This window comes from Solanum verrucosum, unplaced genomic scaffold, assembly GCF_900185275.1.
Source record: "Solanum verrucosum unplaced genomic scaffold, falcon-dt-bn FXZP01000229.1, whole genome shotgun sequence".
In the NCBI taxonomy this organism is placed as follows: domain Eukaryota; kingdom Viridiplantae; phylum Streptophyta; class Magnoliopsida; order Solanales; family Solanaceae; genus Solanum; species Solanum verrucosum.
This window is the reverse complement of record NW_026020011.1, coordinates 1288540-1311953: the sequence shown is the minus strand read 5'-3', so window position 1 is coordinate 1311953 and position 23414 is coordinate 1288540. Positions and strand designations below refer to the sequence as shown.

Here is a 23414-nt window from a genome sequence, read left to right as displayed (position 1 = left end):
TGACAAACAAATTTCAAGATTTAGCAAACGAGGAATACATGCAGGCTGCTTATAATAGTACATAAAACAACACAAAAAGTAATAATTGTAGTGTTGAGGTTAATGATGTGACTCAACAAAAAGAACACGAATCAGCTAAGGAATGGGTGACCAAGTCCTTTGGAAAAGTTTTGAGGGAGCGAAAATCTCCAAAGAGGAGTAATTCAAGTCAGGAAAAACAAGACACAACAAAGGTGTATGATCATGTCCAATGTAAGCATGAACAACACAAAGGTGATGAAGATGATAGGGATATAGAGAGAAATGAGAAGCAGAAACAAAATCTAATTGATGAGACAAAAATGGCTCTTGTGGTGGTAGATCAAGCAGCTACATCAGACCCAAGAAAAAATTTCAACCTGCACAACAACATGTAAGTGAGAATTAGGAGGCAGCGACTAGTGGAGAAATAATAGAAAGCAAAAAGAATGTTCAACAATTCATATGTGATGATGAAAATAACAATAATATAGCAATTATTATATTTTCCACGACAATTCAAGCAAATGAGTCGTTAGTGGCGATGGTGCACTCTATTTCTCCTAACTCAACATTACATGATATACTCATTCACAATGCAGTAGAGACCGATACTGATGATTCCAAGGAGGAAAAATCCACAAATTTATCAATTTTCAAAGAGGAGAAATTTTTTTAAAATGCAGATCTCTCTCCTAGGGTGATGAAAGTAGTAAAGACTATTAGAAATGGCAAGAAACAAGGTAATGTGAGTCTGCACAATCAAGTAGAGTTCAACCAAAGAGACACGCTAGTTCTCTAAAATCAAATAGTCAATAAAAGCCTTGATATGAAATATTAGGTCAGTAAGGTCAGATAACTCATTCCAAAGAGTGCAGATGTTAAACAATCATCATAAGTTTGCTTTTGTGGCCTTGATAGACCCTTTCTATTCGATTAATCACATCAACATATATCAAAGAAGATTGAGAATGTCTGGTGGTACTCATAACAGTAATGGAAATGTATGGTTTTTTTTTCAAATCATGGCTACAAAGCTACTGTTGAGAGCAGATCAGAGCAACAACTCACTATTTTATTGCAAAATCAGTCCCTATCAATTAGTTTTTATGTTACTATGTGTATTCTAAGTGTGATAGTACACAAAGGTTGGAACTATGGGAGGAACTCTATTCTATTTCTAATGGGATGGATAGACCATGGATTATAGGAGGTGATTTTAATGTGAAGGTGAATTCTGAGGAAAAAAAAGAGAACTTCTTGTGGTGGATGCAGACTATGAAAATTTCAAGAATTGTATTGAATTTTGTGATCTAGTTCAAGTGCAGTTTAAAGGAAGTCCATTTACGTGGTGGAATGGAAGGGTAAGAAAGTATTGCATCTTTGAAAGGCTTGATAGAATATTGATCAATTCAGATTGTCAGAATTATTTTTCACACATTGAAGTTGAACATTTATCAAAGACTGGATCTGATCACCCCCCTTATGATTCTCACTTGTGATGATAGGTGTATTAATTATAAGAAAGCTTTTAAGTTTCTTAACTTCTGGACAAATCGTGACTCTTTTTAAGGAGGTTGTTCGGTTGAATTAGGATGATTCAAATCTAACAATTCTTTTTAAGACTTCAAGAGAAAGATCAAGAAGATAAAAAGGGCTCTCACTATGTGGAGTAAAGAAACGTTTGGTGACATTTTTCAGCAACTTATCATAAGGGAATGGATAGCTAAAATTAAGGAGAAGTTGTTTGCAGAGTTTTCTACTTGTGAGAACATAGTTATTATGCAAAGAGCCAAAGCGGAGAATAACAAGTACCTTCATTTTGAAGAAATTTTTGAACAACAAAAAGCTAGATATGAGTGGTTTGAAAATGGAGACATAAACACAAAAAATTTTCATAGCATGATGAAGGGGAGGAGACAAAAGATGAAAGTAAACAGGATTCGAGATTCTCAGGGGGTTTGTTAGAAGAAAAAAAGATATTGCTGCGGGGGATATTGACCATTTTTAGAAACAATTTCATCAAAAAAGAGATGCCATATCTTTTTCTCTTTTATCTCATATCCCTGAAGGTGTCTTTGATGATGATAATGCAGTTTTAGGAGTAATTTCAGTTTTCAGGTTAAATGGAGATAGCGGTTATGGTCCTGATGGGTTGTCGGGTAGATTTTTTCAAGAATGTCTAGATATAGTAAGGTCTGACATTATCAGAAAGGTAAAAGACTTCTTTGCTGGTAACACTCTCATAAAATCCATTGCTCACACCAATTTAGTTCTCATACCAAAAAAGAGAATGTTGAAACTTTCTCCAATATGAGACCTATTAGTTTGAGTAACTTTGTTAACAAAGTCCTATCTAGGATTATCCATGACAAACTTGAGGTTATTATTCCTAAGTTGATTTCTGCTAATCAGACTACTTTTGTTAAAAGGAGAAGTATTATAGAAAATATTCTTCTAACTCAGGAGTTGGTTACAGATATATCCAAAAGAGGGAAACCTGGTAATGTAGTGTTAAAGTTAGACATGCCTAAAGCTTATGACAGCGTATGGTGGTTTTTTCTGATGAAAGTATTAAGGAAGATGAGTTTTTCTTCAAACTTTGTAGACTTGATATGAAGGTTAATCTCTAATAATTACTGTTCAATTCTTCTCAATGGGCAATCCCACAAGTTTTTTCATTCTACCAGAGGAGTGAAATAAGGAGATCCTTTGTCTCCAGTTTTTTTCATCTTATCATCAGAGGCTCTTTCAAGAGCCCTTAATGTTTTGTTTGATGATCCTCAATATGTTGGGCATGAGATGTCAAAGCGGAGTCTTAATCTCAATCACTTAGCATATGCAGATGATACTATTATTTTTGTTTCTTCTAATAAATATTCTTTTTTAAAAGATCATAACTATTTTACAGGAATATGAAAAGTAATCTGGTCAGAGGGTGAATAAAGAGAAGAGTTTTTACTATTTACGTCAAAGTGTTGCTGCATGAATTCCTTATCAGGTGGAACAAAGTACAGAGATGGTTAGGGGGTACTTCCCAATGAAATATTTAGGTTGTCCAATTACTCATTCTAGTAAGAGGGAAAACATTATGCAGAACTGATTGATTGAGTAAAAGGAAAACTTCAAGCATGGAAAGGAAAAATGCTCTCATACAGTGGTAAAGACATTCTTCTTTTTAGTGTCCTTCAAAGTATTTCTATCTATACTTTATCTTATATTGCTCCACCTAAGTGTGTTATTAGGGAATTGCATAGGATCTTTGCAAAGTTTTTTAGGAGTAATATTGAATCAGGAAAAAGTAAGCATTGGTCTGGCTAAAGGTCTGTCTCCCAAAACATGAAGGGGGTCTTGGATTCAAGTCCCTTTTTTATGTTTCTCAAGCTTTGTATGCTAAACTGTGGTGGAGATTTAGGACACAAAACAATCTGTGATCCAATTTCCTATGGAATAAATATTACAAGAAATAAAGGGGACTCCCAGGTTTGAAAACAAATGTTAGAGAACATGGACAATATTGAAAACCACTTATGGTGGGAGCCTAGGGGTGGTACTGCTACAATTTGGCATGACAATTGGTCCAATCTTGGACCTTTGCATATGCATCAGTCAGAAACTCATACAAGCCATCTTATGAGAGACATAATGAAGTTTCTATCTGAGAAAGGTTGGGACTTTGAAGATCTTCAGGAGAATGTACCAGAATAGGTGGTAGAGCATATCAGGCTTATTATGATGCATATTCAATTAGTTAATCAAGGAGATAAACTTTGGTGGACCAAAACTAATATAAGTTTTTTCACTGTGAAGAGTGCATGGGACCTTTTAAGATAAAAAGAAACTACTAATAATGATTTGAAGATGTTATAGGTGAAAGGTTTACCTTTCAAGTTCTCTTTCTTAGTTTGGAGAATCTGGCAAGGTAAAGTCCTTGTAGCTAACTTAATGCATTCTTGGAATTCTCATATTTCTCAATTTTACAGATCTTGTTCTATTTTCGAGGTTGAGACAACAAATCATCTATTTTTAAAGGGTGAAGTAGCTGAGGAAATTTGGAATCATTATGCCAGAGCAACATGTATATTAGGCACATTGCTAAATTTGAAGCAAACTATAAGAAGATAGTGAGAGACAGATTGCCATTCTAGAATTAAGGTGGCATTTCAGGTTTTACCTTTGATTATTCTGTGGTTCATATGGAAAAGAAAAAATACTATCCTACATGGTAGATCTTACTCAGTGGGGAAGACTATTTGGGAAATTAATATCAATATTGATGAAGATTAGATTTCATATGGTGGCTAAGAGCAATAAATGAGATCACATGATTGAATCTCTAGAAGGATATAGAGCTAATTTTAGTTTCAAAATCGTAAGATGGTTTCCTCCACCTATTAACTGGGTGAAATGTAATACTGATGAAGCATCTAGGGGTAATCCTGGATTCAGCTCAACAACTTTCTGCATAAGGGATCATCTAGGTAATCTGGTGGTTGTAAAAGGGTTCAAACTACAAGATTCTACAAATCTGGTGGTTGAAGCTAGGGCTATTAGAGAAGGCTTAATGTCTTGTATGAAAAACATGATTGAGCAGGTCATTATAGAATCTGATTCTATGGCTATGGTTCAAATTTTGGAAGGAAGGTGGGATACTCCGTTGAGTGTGGCTTTGGAGGTGAATAAGATTAATGTGTTGAGGAGACGTTTATCAATAAGAGTACAACATTTAGCTTGTTAGTATGACGGAAGATGAGATCTATTTGTATCCTCTCTAACAACTTTTCGTATAACTGATGAAGATGGAGCTTCAATGAAGTCAACTTGATAAACGGTGAAGACAACCGCAGTTCCGACGTGCGGAATCTCTGATGGTTCAGTTCCATTGCCAAGTTTCTGGCAAATGACTCTTCTTTTCTCAGTAGGTTCTTCTATCCTTTTTGTTACTTTTAATTTTTGTCTTTGTTTGCTCTTGTCTTGGGCCAACTTTTGGACCAGGATAGTTGTGCAACTTTTTTTTAAAAAATAATATAAAGAGGCATCTTGCCCTACCCTTTAAATTAAAAAAATAAAAATTAATCAAACACAATTAGAGCTGTCAAAACGGGCTTGGCCCGCTAGGTCGTTTCAACCCAACCCTTGAATTAAATGGGGTTGAGCTTAATTTTTTCAGCCCATTTAGGAACGAGACTTTTTAGCCCAGCCTCATTTGACCCTCTTGCCTCGTAGGCCCAACCCGCAAGCCTCAGAGGCCAGCCTGTGGGCTATGAATTTTAAAAATATTTATTATATATATTTTATGTAGTGTTTTATTTGTTAAGATTTTGTCAATAAATATTTTTAAAATATTAATATAAAATCAAGTCTAACTTCTTTACATATCTTTTACATATTAGGGCTATTATCCCACTAAATTTTCTTATTAGCCCAAGTCCATTACTCCATTATAACTATGAATCATTGACCTCTTCTACTTTTGTTTTTATGCCTAATTTTCCACTTCTCCTTTATTGTAAAATAGTGATCATGTAATGTTTTTTGCTCGGATGAATCTTATGAATGTTGTATCTTGGCTATTATGTTTTTGTTTTGTAAATATTCACTGAAGTATGTGTAATTCATGAATAAATTTTTGTATGTATTGACGTCGTATTCATCAGACATCAACGTTTGTACTCTTTCTAAGAGCGTAATGTTGTCCATTTTTTGGTTGAAGGGCCAATCCGTCCCAACCTGTGACTCGCTTAGGGCTGGGTTGGACTGCTATTTTATAGGTCTTTTAATTAAAAGGGTCAACCCGTCCCACCCATTTAATTCTGTAGCCCGTTAGGATTGAGTTGGGCCAACCTATTTTGACAACTCTAAACACAATTTACTTATGAAAAATACTTTTATATAATTTATAATCAATCAAAAATGATTTTTCAAATGCTATTTTAATAGAAATACTTATAAAAATAAGCCATTTTTAGTTGCTTGATCAATCGACTCAAGTTATATGTTTTTGAAAGAATAAGATAAAGATAAATCCATTTTGTGGAGTGAGAACTATTAAGGGGCCGTTTGGTTACTGGTTAGAGTTATGCAGGTATTAGTTATGTAGGGTATTAGTTATGCATGTATTAGTTATGAAGGGTTTAATTATGCAGGTATTAGTTATGCAGGGTTTAATTATACAAGTATTAGTTATGCAAGTATTAGTTATGCATATATTATTTAATTAGGTAGAGATCACAATGCATAAATTATTAAGTAATAAATATTGAATTTGTTGTAAATTAATGTATATTACTTACAAATAAATAAGTAAGCAAATAGTATAAATTCTCCTTCTTTTTGAATAAAAAGTAAAGAAAAAAAATTCTCCCTCTACTTAATTGGGACTACTATTTTTCATTTTGTTATTTTTTTATGTTTATAACTTATAAAAATAAAATATGATTAATATATTTCAAGTACATTATAATATCCTATTTTATATAATGTAAATATTCTATCAATATGTTGTATATATTGTTTATACAGTTTTAATATACCAAATATATGAATTATGTATAAATTCACATCCTAAACAAAATAATAATACATGTCAATTAAAGAAGTGGAATATATTTAAGGGAAAATGCATAAGTACCCCCCCTAGCCTATGTCCAAAATCCCAGAGACACACCTAACTTTTACTAAGGTCCTATTACCCCCCGAACTTAATTTATATATAATTTTCTACCCCTTTTCGGCCTACGTGGCACTATCTTGTGGGCCCAGTGCGTGTTGACTATTTTTTCAAGGATAGTGCCACGTAGGCCGAAAAGGGGTAGGAAATTATATATAAAATAAGTTCATGGGGGTAATAGGACCTTAGTAAAGGTTAGGTGTGTCTCAGGGATTTCGGGCAAAGGCTGGGGGTACTTATGCGTTTTTCCTATATTTAATAATATATAACGCTATATACAATTCAATTTGTAATATTAATAAAATATTACATTTGGATTTCAAATGAAAATAGAAAAAAAAAAGTTGTGCGTGTATTAAAAAAAAGTTAGGAAAATAGCATAGTTGGATAACATTTTCAATGAAAATAATTAAAAATAAATCAATAAGGGTAAATGTGTAATTTACTATTTTAATACATGTATAACTAATACTTGTATAACTTATTCCACCTTCTACCCTGCATAACTTATACATAGATTCCCTCATAAGTTATGTTGGTATTAATTATGTATGATTACAAAAAACACAACTAAACATCGTATAAAATTAATACATGAATAATTTTTATACAACATTTAGAATTCTATCAACCAACATGGTATAAGTTATGTTGAGTTTTTCACCTAATACAAAATTTCTACCAAACATGGTAAAAGTAATGCAACTTTTTAAACGTAGATAAAATGCAACTTATACAGTAACCAAACAGATTAATTAATTAATTAGGCGCTTGGGTTAAGTTCTTGTTCCCCGTACTTTGATTAGCGTCAAATTCTCATATTATTCAACAGAATCTGATTCACTACTTTTCCGGCGATTTCGCTTTCCGGCGATTCTCCACCTCAAGGCTTAAAGCGCACGATTCCCAAAAAAGATGTGGCGTAGATCAGCTTCTTTCATTCTCGACAAAAACCAAAACGACGTCGTAGCAAACCCTGAAAGTCACCATCTTTCTCCTCTTTCAGTCGCCGTTTCATCATCTATGGCCGAAACCCTACAACAGGAGCAGCAACCTAATCCTGACATTTCGGCGTATTATCAGACTAGAGCGGCTCATCATGGAGTTGTTACCAGTGACTGGCTTGCTCAGGCTCAGGCTGCTGTCGACCAACCATCTGAAGACGCTGTATCCTCGAACTATTCTTCTAAGTCTGGAGATTTGAGTGGGAAATTTAGTGTGATTGATGAGTTCAATAATTGGCGTAAACAGCCTGATTTGGCTGAGGCTGTTGCCGCTATTAGGGCTTTGGCTTCGGTTATAAGGTCCAGTGAAGCTACTACTATGATGGAACTTGAAATTGAACTCAAAAAAGCTTCTGATTCTCTCAAGGTTCGATTTATTTTTCTTATCACTGCTCTTATTGAAATTAATCGAACTCTGGTTTCTGTTGCTAAGTCGCAATACTATTATGCATATTGTTTTATCTTCTCTTTCTTTATCGTTCTCGTTCTCGTTCTCCAAATGATGCTCTTTTTGTTTTGGTTCTTCTTAATTCCTTAAAATTAGAATGTCCCCTACTCATTGAAATTTGGTACTTTGAGTTGTTTAATTGGTGGAAGTGGTAATCCTACAATCAACAGTCAAGGAAATCAATATATTGCACCCTTTGACCCATTTTGATAAAGAAGTGACAAAAAGAGTGGACACAGAAGAAGAAAAATGGAGGAATTGGAATTGGAGAAGTGAAGGGGATGTCATGGCTTAGGAGAAGAAGTTCAAGTCAACAATGAGAAAGCATACAGTGTGGAGCCCAATTTGCTAATTTTTCTTTGACCAACTCACCATGAATGCTGGTGGCCTTATTCCCTGGGGTAGCAAGAGTGGTAAATAGACTGTTGCCACCTATAGTGACACTGAAGGGGCTGTGGACAGTGGTGGAGAAGATTGCTTGGTGATTTTCGGCAAAGGCGATGACCACTATGGTGGTGGTGATGAAGAGTCTGGGAGCTCTACACTCTACTCTATTGAACTTGATATTTACCTCTCAAATGGCTTTTGTAGCGTTGTTGCCTGTTCATGTTAATGCAGCATTCATGTTCTTGTAGTCTGAAAATGTTTAGACTGGAATAAGGAAAACAAAATGGTCCTTTTTTTTTCACAACTATTTTAGAAAGTGTTGCTCTTGTGATTTTTAAAATACTTTTCTGTGGTGGTGGAATTGTCGCCCTGAATCCTTTAATCAAGTGTTAACATTATATTTACTTTTACTTTTAGACATAAAATAGAAAAGTTTGTTCTTTATATGGCGTGGTGTTCGGCCCAGTTTCACCCAGCAGCCTATTATCTGCGAAGGGTGGAACTGATGAGCTCACACTGTGTTGTTGGAGTGCGAAGTTGGGAATCCAATGCACAGAGTGTTACTCCTACGCCTTAACCACTCAGCCTCCCCTTGAGACAACTTTAAGTTGTATTGAGCGATATTAATGGTACATGTTTATAATAAGGTTAGGTAATGCTTCTTAGACAAAGTACTTTTTATTTTTTCAGTCCTTATAATGTATTTACTGGGTAGCTGCTGTTGTGCTAAATAATTAAAGTAGGTTCTTTTTCTCCTTTAGTTAATATGTCCCCATGTGGAATTTTGAGATATTCTTGAGTGGTGAAAGTTGTAAATTGGGTTGAAGGAGTTTGGCTCCATAACACCCAGTGCTGCTGTGTTTTCTTCAAACGGGAGATTTGGAAGTTTCTTGAAAGACATGGATCTGTTTCTCTAAAGTCTAATCTGATGTTTTGAGAGTCTGAGCTAACATAAATTGAATGTGGATGCCAAGGGAATAAGTCTTTGACAAATCATTTTTGTTTGTTCTTAAAAGTATATTTGAAGGTCACTGTTGTTTTGCTGAAAGAACTAAGTATCAATGAGCCATACCATCAGATATAGTCCTGCCATCAGAGGAATATAATTTGATTTGATTTGGTTAGAGATGATTGTCACTAACTCAGTATGGTACCTATCAAAAGAAAAGCCTGTCTTTTCGGTTTGAAGGGAGAAATAGTGGTGGTTTACGAAACTTGATATCAATGGACTAATACAACAACATGGATGCAGATCCGGTGCAGTAGTGATTATCCAATTTCGCCCTTGATGGAAGGGGACATATGTCAAATGTCATTAGAGCTTTATTATTCAACTTCTTAAATACCTGCTGTCGTTGGACCCTTGTATTTTGATGTGTAAAAGTAGATTTCTGGACAGTGTACATCTATCTTATGGTAGTCAAGTCAAATTTGATTGCAAGCATAGTGAGAGACTTGAGAAATTTATGCTTTATTGTTCTTTCATTATTTATGTTTGTATTGCAGTCATGGGATAAAACCTCCATCTCTTTGACAGCTGGTTGTGATTTGTTCATGCGCTATGTAACAAGAACTTCAGCATTGGAATATGAAGACTTTAATTCAGCCAAGTCTCGCCTTCTTGAACGTGCAGAGAAGTTTGGGGAAATATCTTATAAGGTACACCATACAATTATTAAAAGGAAAAATACTAAGCATTTTATTCAAACTAACACAATGTTTCCAAAACATTATTATGCAGGCTCGGAAGATAATTGCAATGCTCAGCCAAGAATTTATCTTTGATGGCTGCACCATTTTAGTACATGGCTTCTCCAGAGTGGTGTTTGAGGTTCTGAAAACAGCTGCTCAGAATAGGAAGAATTTTCGAGTTCTTTGCACTGGTTTGTGTAGAAATATTACATTTCTAGTTCATATGAACAATTGCTAGAGTTAGATAGTTCTATATGTTATCAATTAAGTGGCAGTTGTTTTCTCCCTTCTCAGCATGTATGTTCATATTTGTTGGGTAAGCCAGAAGCGAATGGAAAAAGTTCCTTTCATCAATTTACTGGCTTAATAAGCGAACTTTTGCTTGTTGGTAAACCAGATAAATGTCAATAATGTTTAGGGCAGTTAAATACAAATATGGGAGAGAGAGAACTGTCTTTGCTTTTGCTCATTTATTTATTTGTTTTGGTTACGGAGATCCACATGGAATTTTAGGAATCAGCTTTTCTGTAGTCCCCTGTCAAAAAGAATGTTGTTTCTCTTTCTCCCAGTTCCTCTCAACGACTAATTTGTGAAAAAGTTTTTTGAGTTTCCTTTGATTATGCAACACTTGTTGATTTTCAAGTTTCCTGGTAATGATGAAAGGTGGCATTGCATATGCTTTCATCTAGAATTTGAGAAGATGAGCTACTCTTTAATTTTATTGCATGATAATCTAGATTCCATTATCTAAAATGCAGAAGGTAGGCCAGACAGGAGTGGGTTACGATTGTCCAACGAGCTAGCCAAGCTTGATGTTCCTGTGAAACTCTTAATAGATTCTGCTGTGGCATACAGCATGGATGAAGTTGACATGGTTTTTGTTGGGGCAGACGGTGTGGTTGAAAGTGGAGGCGTTATCAACATGATGGGTACCTACCAAATTGCTTTGGTAGCTAAGAGCATGAATAAACCAGTCTATGTAGCTGCTGAAAGCTACAAGGTAAGTTGAATGCATGTTATCTGTTACATTAAGGATTCCAAACCACATATCTTCTTAAGGAGGGACATTTTAACTAGATGAACATACAGAATGCTATGGGATTCATTTGCTTCCTAACAAGTTGTAATTTCTTGCAGTTTGCTCGTCTCTATCCACTGGACCAAAAAGATATGGTTCCAGCTTTACGTCCAATTGATTTTGGGGTGCCAATTCCGTCCAAGGTGGAGGTTGAAACATCTGCTCGCGATTATACACCACCTCAGTATCTTACACTACTATTCACGGATTTGGGCGTTCTAACACCATCTGTAGTAAGTGATGAGCTTATACAGCTATATTTATAGCCCCAATGAAGTCTGATTCTGTTGTAGGTATTTCAACTATTACATGTAGGGAGGAAATTTTGTTTTCATGTTCTCCCATTTCTTCTATGACATGGAAGAACATATACCCAAATATTATGTTTTTTTTTAAAAAAAAGTTTGCTTATCCTTCTGGGTATGAATCGAAAAAGGAATCATCAGACTATTCAGAGTAAATTCATCTTATTTTTCTTTTTATGACCGTGGTGTCTGGATCAGCTTTTGCGCACTTCAATTAATTCCATGGGATACTGGCCGCCTTTCACTAGCAATAGATACTAGATAACTTTGTCCACCAAAGCTAGGACATAATAGATATGAAATCTCCTGAGAATGAAATTGAGTGTTGAATCTGTTGGTGACAGCTTGTAGAATCGATTCTTGTTGATAAGACGGATTTTATGACACTAATTTTTGTTTGGTGTAAAGAGTTTTGTGACAAATAAGGTATCGAACCAACAGCTTGTAGAATCGATTCTTGTTGATAAGACGGATTTTATGACACTAATTTTTGTTTGGTGTAAAGAGTTTTGTGACAAATAAGGTATCGATCATCACAAATTCATTATTAATTTCAAATCCTGAAAAAGGACTTTATTGCCCCATTATAGTCAATTTAATAAATTGTATCATTTTTTTTTTTGGAATCAAGTGTGACTGAAAATTACCAACATAGGTTGCGGTGCACTGGTGAGAGTGCTTCACCCTTAATCAGAGGTCTCGGGTTCGAGCCCTGGGTATGGAGAAAATCCTGTTGGGAGCGCCACCCCCAATTGGATCCTACAGAGCGCGATCCGAATTTAGTCGAAGCTCCAATATGGGCTTCGGACATCGGGTGGAAAAGAAAAAAAAAAGTGTGACTGAAAATTTAACATAAGATTGTGGTGAACAACATAATGAGCATTATTACGTCTATATAATGAACATTATTATTGTTGTGAACGATTTCACCATCCCAAAATAATGGAACCCTAATAATTTGTTCACTAGACATATTTTTATACAAAAATGATAAAAAAATATATATATGGAGATGGATAAATTTTACGCTTTAAACTAAGTAACCTTTATAGAGTTTTGAATACCTTTGAGAAAACAAAAATCTAATGAAAAAGTATCATATAAGCACTATTTCTCTCTACTATAATTAGTTCAAATCAAGTTGATGAAAAAATGTTGAAAAAAGGTTACAAAAATGTGAGTTTTGTCCTAATATTAAGACTTCTATAGCGCACTAAGTTATTGCACTATATGCTCTATACACTTTAAACGGACGTTAATTGATGAACGTCTGAGCAGGTCATATAACACACTAATTTAGTGTCAACTTTCTTTTTGCATATTATTTTGGACACTTCTTTTCTTCCATGAATCTTTTAGTTTTCGAACTCTTTGCTCATTTGATATGTGAAATAAAATGAGATATTGGAAATTTAGTGTAGAATAAATTTTATACTACATTTAGTAACGACATAAATTTATATCTCATCTAATTTGAAATTAGTTTATCTCATCTCTCAAGTAGAATAAATTAATCTGCATATCAAATAATATAAAATTAATTTTCACCTGATCAACACATTCAAATATACGCTAAAATTAATAAAATCCTAAATTAAAAGATAATGAAAAAAGGGAAGCACACCGAAATGTGTTTGGTACAATTATTTTCTTTTCAAGGGTATGCTATATAAATCATAATTTTAAGTAATTTGTAACTTCAGTCAAGGACCGTTAATATATAGTTTTAAAAGAAAATAGTAAACAAATATTTAGTTAAAAAAATTAACGCAAGTAATCCATCTTTATATATAACATAAAATTAACATTCAAAAAAAATTAAATTAGTCTAATTTTTTTACTCAAGTCGTCACAATTAAAAGCATTTGTTCCAAACTTTAAATAGAGGGTAAAATATCATATTTCAAATAAATCAAGGGTAAAATTAGTTTTTTTTTTTTTAATTTAATGCAATTATTAGTAAGAAGAGTATTTTTGAGTTTGAGTTATTTTATTAGTTGAAGGACTTATTTAAACACAAAACATAATAACAACAGCATTTTTTTTTTTACTAAACAACATAACAAGAATAAAATTGACCCTGTTTAAACATGTACAAACCCAAATTTTAATATTATTTCACTTTTGTAAATTTTTTCCCACAAATTTTTAATAGAATTTTCTCTTGTTTAATCTTGTTCTTTTTTTTGCATGATTAAACAAAGAATATGAGTGATTAGTCTCATCCTCTAAACTAAATTAGATTAATTATCGGCAGAATTGCTTTATTAACTTCCTTATGAACATTTCTAGTTCTGGGTTTCTTAATTATTTAATCAAAAAATTAAGTAGATTGTTTTTTTTTTTTCGACTTGAGTGTTTTTGTTACTCTAAACTCAAGTTCGATTATAGACGTAAAGATTAAAACTTTATGATAAAAAATTTTTAATCTCTTTTTTTTTTTTTCTTCTTTTGTTGGCTGTTGAATTAACAGTTGATTTAATAATTAAACAGCTAAGATGTGAAAAAAAATTACTCGTTAATCACACGAACTTTTAACTTTCCGTATTCTGTTTCCATATAATTTTTTTTTCTCTTTTACATTGATTATTAGTTGTAGATTTTAAAAAGGGTATTAGGGTTTCTATTCTTTACTTTATTTGCCTTTTCATCTCTGGCTGAATTAGCTGTTCTGGGTTTTCAATTCGTGGGTGGATTCGGAGCTGTAATGGAAATCGTTGATGTTCTATGATTTCTCTATCTGGTGAGTGTTTTTTTGCTTATACCCAGTTGTTTTTTTTTTTTCCGGTCGTTTGATTGTTCATTGATTTTCAGGATTTGGGTTGTTTTTGATGTTAGAATCTTGATTTTTTTGAAGTGGGCAGGTGTAATTTTGTGATTAAAATACAGATTTTCAAGTTGGGTATGAGTAATTTTATGAATTTGGTTGATATTGTGACCAAAGACTTGATTTTTAAGTGGTTATTGGTAATTTTCTGGATTGGGGGTGGGGTGGTTATGTATGAGATCAATATGTTGCAGTTCTCTTGTTAGGTTCTTTTAGTTTATGCATGTGTTGAAGGTTTGGTGTTTTTGCTCTGCTGGGGATTTTTATATGTTCTTACATGTATAATAGGATTTCTTTTTTCTGCAGGATTTGCTAAAGAGTTTAGATACAGGGTGTAAGATTTTAGTGGAGTGGGGTTTAGCTGCTGCAGTTAGATTTTCTTTGTAGGTGTGAAATAGTTTTAGGAAAGGAAAGCCAGGTTAACGTGATGTTTCATTGCCAAGGAGCTTCCAGACAAAGTTGTAGTCTTCTTGCAGTATTATGTGGGAGAACTTCTGAATATGATCAGAAGAAAGATGTACATGATGGTAAGCCGAGATATTGCTTCCCGGAGATTGTATCATCAGGGCGTTTGGAGGTGGGTATCATTATTAATTGGTTTTGTATCTAATTTAACATGTTCTGGGTTGATGCCTCTCAGTAGGAAGGTTCATCATTAGCTTGGCATATGAACTGGTTTCTTATGTCTATTACAATTTGCTAAATGTAGGTGCAAGTGTTGAAAAACCCAAGTACCGATGAATTTCATAAAGTTTTAGATTCATGGCAGCCAAATATTGTATATTTGCAAGGAGAACATCTTTCGAATGATGAAGTTGGTTCACTTGTTTGGGGAGGTCTTGATTTGTCTTCTGTGGAGGCCATTTCTGGACTTTTTAGTTCTGCACTGCCAACCGCTGTATGTAACTTTCTTTCCTTTGTTTTGTCAAGAGAGTTTGTGCTAGCTCTGCCTTTTCTTGCATCTCCCTTGGTCGGATATTCGAAGGATATTTTTTTGATGTCTTAAAGATTTTATTAAAGTATTAAACAGATTATGTACTTTAGCTTTGGTAGTTCATGTTATTTCTGAAGCCATTGCCAAGTCGTTGGATTTTAATATATCTTACCAAAGGGTTTAGATTCAGATTATAAGATAATCTGCAGGATCGTTAGGTTTGCATTATTTCACTTAATTTAATAAATATGATCCAGTCAGTTGTTTTGCAGAGTCACCCTCTTTAACCATAAAAGGTGCATGGTTATTATTTGGGAGAATCAAATTTGTGATAATTCTGCATAACTTCAATGAAGGTTGTTATTGTGCTTGTGTTTTCAGTCTAGCGGTTGAGATCATGTGATTAAAGGTTCGCGTATTTGGTCTCATTCATTTATGGATGTTTGTTCAACAATATGTTGGTTTGTGTCTTGTTTACAGATTGGTGTTTGTTCCTCTAACTGGTACTGTAAATGATACAGCTTCTATTTGTCGTAGCAGAATAGACTTCAAGGTGATTACTTATTAAAAAAATAGAAATCAAGGTGATCATTTCTTAGTAAAATACCTAATAATCAGTAATGCCTTGATTCAAAAAATGTCTTAGAAATAAATATCAAACCATCTTTTAGTGGTTAAGTTGTATTCTCCTGAAGATCCAATTATTTTGAAGTGTTCCTTTGATCACGTTATACTTGCACTATTAGGACCGTAAATTGCATTAGTGTTAGTTCTGTTGTTTACTTGATGATCTAATTGTAGGTCTATTTGGAGCTCCCAAATGGAGAAAAATTGGCTGAAGCACTTCATGCTAAGGTGAGAGATTACCTGTTATTCGCTAAATCAGTTGATGATCTGGTCAAATCTCCTCATTTAAACTAATGGATGGTTTCTTTTTGTTCCACTCCTATGCTCATTTTTGCAGGGAATTCCTTATGTGATGTACTGGAAGAGCGCATTTTCCTGCTATGCTGCATCCCATTTCCGACATGCATTTTTATGTGTGGCACAGAGGTAATCTTAGTGGTGACTCTGATGTGCAGTGATTTGATGCATTATTCTGGACTTCCATATATTAATTGCTTGTACTTTCCTTTTGGTGCATATTCTCTATGCTAGAGAACAACAAATGTATTCTCACAGGTGACTTCAATAATATGGCTGTGTATTTGCTTTTAGGAAACTATCTGGATTTATACATTCCCATTAAGCTATATCTTGTTGGTGTTTTTGTTTTTATCAAATTTTCTATTTCAACCCTTTCCCATGACTGCTACATTTGTCTAAGATTTACATTGCATTCTTTTCTTGTTTGATGGTGGCTTAGTGGTAGACTTCATAGAGCTTTTCATATTGATTTTTGTGGCATTCTTGACCTTCTATCTACTGAAATGTTGTGAGGTCTCTTTAATTATCAAGAATGTTGTCTGGGGATTGTCAAGATTGTCAGCACACTTCACAGCAAAGGGAGGCTATGTGACCATGTGATTGATTTCTTATCTACATTGCATTTCTAGGAGAGCTAACTTTAATAAAATTTATACATGATTTTATATCTGTATGGTTTGGTGTAAGGAATTGATCCAAGAGGTCTACTTGTCTCCTGCAGTTCAACTTGTCATGTTTGGGATGCTTTCCAACTTGCACAAGCATCCTTCAGGCTTTACTGTGTACAAAATAATTTTGTTCTCCCTGAGATGAGTCAGAGGGACAGTGATAATATGGGTCCTCACCTGCTTGGTGATCCTCCAAACATTGATATCCCTCCACCTGAGGCAGGTCCTGAAGATGACGAAGAAAGCAATTCTGATGCTCTTCCTGCCATAAAGATCTATGATGATGATGTGACCATGAGGTTTCTAGTCTGTGGATTGCCATGCTCGTTGGTATGGGATTCGTTTCATGTACTCTTTCTATTCTGGTGCACGTGGCACAATTTCCTTTTTATTCTAAAGAGTTTGACTTCCAAAAATTTAAATTCATTAATCAATTCAATTTTAACGAGGATTCATATAGCTTGCCCCAGCTTGTTTGGGGCTGAGACGTAGTTGTTGTTGTAATCAATTCTATTCTGAACAACAATTGTGATCCTTTCATACGAAATCCTAGCTGAACAAACCCCAAAAGTTAGATTAATTTGTCTATTGTTACAACTGCAATATGTTATCAAACTGTTTGACAACAAAATGTGAGAATTTCTTTATGAATTGAACTCTCTGAACTTTATCTAAACAATCAAATCAACTCTCTGAGCAACTCAAAGAAGTTAGGTTAAATAGCTATCCCTACAAATGCAATATGTTAGTCAAACTTTCTCGTTATTCTTCATGCACTTAGTTTATGACTGAAGATATACAGCTTACATGTACACAAACATATAATATACTCTTCATAGCTTATCTTCTAAGTTGTATCATCTTATGTTTGGAACTAATTATACACATTACTTATGTTATGAATGTCTTCTTCTGCTCAGGATGAATGCTTGTTGGGATCTATAGCCGATGGTCTGAATGCCCTCTTAAACATAGAAGTAAGTTGCACCAAAATTTTCCTCTTTTTATCACCTTGAAATGGAAGCCGCTTATGATAACAAGTATAGTAAAACTACTTCAGATGATTATCATTTGACACCATTTTCTTTACTTGAGCTGCTCAGACTCGTCCTGTTTTTGGCTTATTACCATCTGTCTAAGGGGTCATTTGGTAGGGTGTATAAGGAAGTGTTGAATAAGGTGTATGAGTAATGCTATCATTAGTTATGCTGAGATCATTTCTTATACACTGGTTTTTTGGGTGTATTAAAAATAACATACCTTGCATAATTTCCACAAAAAATTGTTTACAAAAATACCCTTGACAAAATACGGTGGAAAGAATGTATTTTGGTACATTATACGTATCTTTAATTTAAGACCACAAGTTTCAAAAGTTTTCTTTATTTTCTTGAACTTTGTGCCAAGTCAAAACTAGACAAACGAATTAAAACAAAGGGAGTTATAAATTATTTTTAATTATGATTAGATACACGTATTGTAATAAAGCTTATTTACTGTTCATATTGTTACTTTTCATATTATTTTTAAATTTAAAATATGGCTTTGTAATTATCACTTGTGAAACACACCAACCATGATGTTGAATTACTTAGTAATTACATCATGACAAAGAACAAACCTTGTATTTACTAAGCCATGCAATTACTAGACTGCACAAATGCTACCTTATTAATTATACAACCTAGCAATTACATGTGTCCTTTTTGTATTGCATGCCTACTGAAGAATGAGAAAGTAGGACGTTTTTGAAATCACTAAATATTTTCTTGGTAAGACGTGATGAAGTACTGAAAAAACTGCATATCTTTTTGTTATTCCAGATGCGAGGGAGTAAGCTGCATAACCGGGTCAGGTATTTCTCAGATGGATCTTGTGGAGCAGTAACAATTTAATTTCCCGACCTGCTTTATGGAGTTGTTATTTTCCTTTTCTAAAATTTGATGGTGAATAGCATCTTAAAATCTAATTCACCTGTTGATGGCATCTGACAAGGAAACTTACATGTTTCATATCTGATTACTTTCATTTATTCTATGAGGAATCTCTGCTAGATTTGCTTATTTTTCTTCTGGTTTGTCAGTCACCAAGACATCAGCAATATGCACTTCCCTGATTAAATGCTTTCTGTTCATGTCCTGCTCTCTTGTCAAACTTTTGTGCCCCTAATGTTGCTTCTCTGTGATACAGTGCCCTTCCACCACCTCTTCAGGCTGGTACATTTTCCCGTGGTGTTGTGACTATGCGGTGTGATCTGTCAACCAGTAGTTCTGCTCATATTTCACTTCTAGTTTCAGGCAGCGCTCAAACATGTTTTGATGATCTGGTAATATTAGCAGTATGTTCATGTATGTGCTAATGACTTTAATCTCCCTCTGACAACAGATTGGTTAATGTATATTTCCCTGTTAATATTCAGCTATTAGAGAATCACATAAAAAGTGAAATCATTGAAAATAGTACACTGGTTCATGTACTGCCAAGTGATGAGGAAAATAGACCACCTATATCTGCGCCTCGGAGATCAATGTCTGTAGCTTGTGGATCAGAAGTATTTGAAGTTTGCATGAAGGTTCCGATGTGGGCTTCACAGGTCCTTTATTTTCACTTCTCTTTGTTTTCTCTTTTTTGTTCCCTCCTTGAATCTTTTTGAGAGAAACGCTGAGAGAAGAAGGGGGTGAATCCAATCAATTTGACTCCAAGTTTTCTTTGAACTAATGAATGATTTAATCAGTATATGTGCGTCCTGATAAGAACAAAACAGTTTCTGTGCTTGTACTAAGTTCAGTATCTCTCCTCTTCTAATTTGTAGTTACAAAAGTTTGCCTTCTGGTTAGTATGTTAGAGGATGGGTCTATACATGTAATGGTTGATCTAGTCATTGGTCTTCTTCTTTTATGTTCCTTAGTCACCTTTTCATATTTGTACCATCAAAGGATTGTGTGCTGAATTCTAGGATCACTATTAGTTATTCATAGTTTCATTAATTTTAAAAAAGAAAGGAGTTAATTCATATATTCATCGTTGATGGTGTTTACCACCTGCACTAAGTTTAGTTAGTCCTTTATAACTTTGTTCTTCATGTTCCGTTATTTTCAGGTTTTGAGACAATTGGCTCCTGATGTTTCATATCGTAGTTTAGTTGCACTTGGCATTGCTAGCATTCAGGGACTAGCTGTAGCTTCATTTGAGAAAGATGATGCTCAACGACTTCTTTTCTTCTACACAAAGCAAGGGAAGGATGGGTTTTTTGGCAATTTTAAGATTGGCAATCCTCCAGCATGGTTAAGACCGCCTGCTCCTAGTAGAAAGAGGTCTGACTTTTATCAGGGAGCGAGTTATATTTGCCAAAATGGGTCAACACCTGGAAATCATGTGGCTGTGAAAGAAGAGAAAGAAAGTCGATTAGGGAATGGTGTTGCAACACCTCTGGTGACTGCTAGACAAAAACTCAAAGTGGCTGCTATGAGGCCCATTCCTCATGTTCGTCATCAGAAAATGCTACCCTTTTCACGAATTTCAGAGCTGGATAGCCTTGATGGGAACCAGGTGAAAACGAATCTGCCCATCATTCCTTCTTCAACTAAGGGTAGCAATGTTGGAGTAACTCCGGTCACCCATCGGAAATCAGCATCAAGCTCACATCAGGCAAAGCAAATTATATCCTTGAATCCTCTTCCACTGAAGAAACATGGTTGTGGGCGAAGCCCAATACATGTGTGTTCTGAGGTAATATAAGTTTTCCTTTCATATATATTTTCTCTTTTTTTTTTGATCCATTAAATGTATTTTCATTCATAAACATGGCCAAAAATACCGTATACAAGGGATACCAAAAGGTAAAGAATCTACAAGAAGACATGATTCTCTACAAACTCCACCCAATCATCTATTCAACAAGGGACTTTTTGTATGCACCAAAATAAAATAATAAAACTGAGACTACTCCTCAACTGAGAGAAACTTGACTCTACTCCTTCAAAAAATCTCCTATTTCTCTCTCCAAACAACCACATTAATGCACGAAAGACCATGTTCCAAGCCCTACATATTCTCCCACTCTTCCAGCTGAACATCAACTCTCTCACAGTTATTGGTATTGTCATGGGGTGCCAAACCACTTAAACATATTCCACCATAGTCTCATGGTAAACCTACAATGTATAAGAAGATGGTCCTCGCCTGCGTCCTTATACGTGTAACACCAGCTGATGCAGATAACCTTCCACTTTCTAAGATCCTTTCTTATATATTTTCATGCATAACTTTGCTTAAGGAATCTGATTTCTGCATTGGATGATGCCGTTTATCTGCTCTTACCTATGTAACTTGAATTATTGTAAGTAGACAGAACACTCTATAAATAATTGATTTCTGAACACTTAAGCTTATTCTCTAAGAAAAATATGTGTTGGGATTTCAGACATTGTATTTGTGAAGCTTGTCATCATTCAATGGTAATTTACAATATTCATTCTAGGATATGTGATGTATAGGGGCCTTACAGGATTTTTTGTTCTTCCAAAGGATTGCCTCTTTTTGGAACTTTGTAGTTCTCTTAGATGAGAATGTGTTGACACAATCTTATGGAATCAAGTTATTTAATCTGCATTACCTGATAAGAGATTTTCTTTTAACACCAGTTGCGCTCAGAATACATTCTGCACCTCAAATGTGTCTTTTCACTTGACTCTACTGATTGGATTATAACTACATGGATAATTGTAATCATTTTTTCTTGTTCCCTCTTTTCTGCCCAACCTATTTACAGGAGGAATTTCTGAAAGATGTAATGCAGTTTTTAATTCTTCGTGGGCATACTCGTCTCATTCCTCAAGGTGGCCTTGCTGAGTTTCCGGACGCTATTCTCAATGCCAAACGCCTTGACCTCTTTAACTTGTATAGGGAGGTGAGCTTTCTTGTCTTTGTGCTTATTAAGGACATTTCAGAAATCGGCTAATGGTGTAGAACAATATATTTTATAATCCCTTGTAGAAAAAATGACAGGACTATCAAACATTGTTCTAATTTGTAAATTAAATGTTTTTCAGGTGGTTTCAAGAGGTGGGTTTCATGTTGGCAACGGCATCAATTGGAAAGGGCAAGTTTTCTCAAAGATGCGAAATCACACAGTAACCAATAGGATGACTGTAAGGCCTCTACTCATAGCCTGTTCCGATTTCAACAACAATTTTTTGACTAAGCATGTTTCTCTCTCTGTACCTGGTTGAAAGAACTGCATGTTTGTTTATGTTCATAAGTTTATGTGGGTGCTTATACTTCCGCGTTAGAACTGTTACTTGAGGATTTCTTACTTCTGATTTTTCAATCCCCTTTTTATGTATACTTGCGGAAACTTGAACAGCTCTTTTAACAAAATAATTTCTTGAACCAGGGTGTTGGGAATACACTTAAAAGACATTATGAAACTTACCTTTTGGAGTATGAATTGGCTCATGATGATGTGGATGGAGAGTGCTGCTTGTTATGTAACAGGTCAATTCCTGTTCATTTAGTTTTAATGCTGCTAGTTATCAAAGGTGTAATAATGGTTGTCTAACATGATGTTTCCTTATGTCCTCCAGTAGTGCTGCTGGAGATTGGGTTAACTGTGGGATTTGTGGTGAGTGGGCACATTTTGGCTGTGATAGAAGACCAGGTCTTGGCGCCTTCAAGGTACCGCTTTGATCTCCATAACCAACCTCTTTCATCTCTTAGTATTCTAAGAGGATTTTTGATGTGAAGTATGGGCTGTTTCTTGTTGCAGGACTATGCAAAGACAGATGGACTGGAATACATATGTCCGCAATGCAGCGTGACAAATTTTAAAAAGAAGGTGCTGAGAACTGCAAACGGATATTCCTGAACCTAAGCCTAATGGCTTCAACAACACCAATCCCAATTGATTATATACATGTATTCTCTTAGAACATCAACTGTGTTTTTGCAGAGAAATTAGTTAAGCTTGTATTACCTAGGGCATTAGCTTCTTGTGTTCTGGACAAACAGAGAAAGACGCGGAGGCCTATATTGAACAGAAGTGAAAAGGCAAAATACGTTGGAAGGCGCCAGGAGGCCACTAGGAGTGGTGCTACTCTTATTAGGAGGAAGAATTGTAGAGATAGGAAAAGGGATGAGACTGCAGGCAGGCAGGCAGGCAGGCAGGCTCATGGCAAGTCTTTGTAATATATAATCCTCTGTGAGGATGTCACATTTTGTAGCTTGGTTGGTGGAATTCATATTTCTGAAATTTCACAGATCTTTTTTTAGTCTTCATTTTTGTCCACCTTGCATTTCTTCTTACTTTATTTTTCTAGTTGGCGAGTGGGGGAATTTTAATAGCTTAGTTGGTTGGTTATTTGAGTTTTAACCAACAATGAGCGGGTTCGATTTACCACCTTATAATTCTCTTTTCCATTTCTGATTTCTTCTTCTCTTACCCTCATTTTTTTTTTA

At 34.7% G+C, this 23414-nt stretch overlaps 2 protein-coding genes across 3 annotated transcripts; both read left to right on the top strand.

Moving 5' to 3' along the window:
* Window positions 1–7528: 7528 nt before the first annotated feature.
* LOC125820399 (uncharacterized) lies at window positions 7529–11616 on the top strand. The gene is made up of 5 exons (XM_049499827.1): window positions 7529–8059; window positions 10034–10186; window positions 10269–10410; window positions 10978–11219; window positions 11357–11616. Exons 1-5 carry the CDS (start codon window positions 7604–7606, stop codon window positions 11561–11563), a joined length of 1200 nt encoding a protein of 399 aa, XP_049355784.1. The 5' UTR covers window positions 7529–7603; the 3' UTR covers window positions 11564–11616.
* A 2575-nt stretch (window positions 11617–14191) lies between these two features.
* LOC125820398 (AT-rich interactive domain-containing protein 4) lies at window positions 14192–23100 on the top strand. 2 transcript variants are annotated; one of them, XR_007442512.1, is made up of 17 exons: window positions 14192–14345; window positions 14736–15006; window positions 15139–15327; window positions 16165–16218; window positions 16328–16416; window positions 17012–17288; window positions 17879–17935; window positions 18782–18813; window positions 19149–19284; window positions 19378–19551; window positions 20058–20687; window positions 21730–21867; window positions 22010–22108; window positions 22354–22454; window positions 22544–22634; window positions 22726–22874; window positions 22968–23018. XR_007442512.1 is itself a non-coding variant. In XM_049499826.1 (16 exons), exons 2-16 carry the CDS (start codon window positions 14857–14859, stop codon window positions 22822–22824), a joined length of 2316 nt encoding a protein of 771 aa, XP_049355783.1. In that variant the 5' UTR covers window positions 14192–14345; window positions 14736–14856; the 3' UTR covers window positions 22825–23100. The 2 variants fall into 2 exon arrangements, 1 of the variants encoding a protein (XP_049355783.1); XM_049499826.1 differs by having other exon boundaries at window positions 22726–23100.
* The last annotated feature ends 314 nt before the right edge of the window (window positions 23101–23414 follow it).

Bases quoted from the DNA above. Each gene is read 5' to 3' on its own strand.
- LOC125820399 (XM_049499827.1), top strand. From the start codon at position 7,604: ATGTGGCGTAGATCAGCTTCTTTCATTCTCGACAAAAACCAAAACGAC. The intron at 10,187-10,268 runs GTACACCATACA...ATTATTATGCAG, and splicing joins TTGGGGAAATATCTTATAAG to GCTCGGAAGATAATTGCAAT. The intron at 11,220-11,356 runs GTAAGTTGAATG...AATTTCTTGCAG, and splicing joins TAGCTGCTGAAAGCTACAAG to TTTGCTCGTCTCTATCCACT.
- LOC125820398 (XM_049499826.1), top strand. From the start codon at position 14,857: ATGTTTCATTGCCAAGGAGCTTCCAGACAAAGTTGTAGTCTTCTTGCA. The intron at 17,936-18,781 runs GTAAGTTGCACC...TTGTTATTCCAG, and splicing joins ATGCCCTCTTAAACATAGAA to ATGCGAGGGAGTAAGCTGCA. The intron at 20,688-21,729 runs GTAATATAAGTT...ACCTATTTACAG, and splicing joins CAATACATGTGTGTTCTGAG to GAGGAATTTCTGAAAGATGT.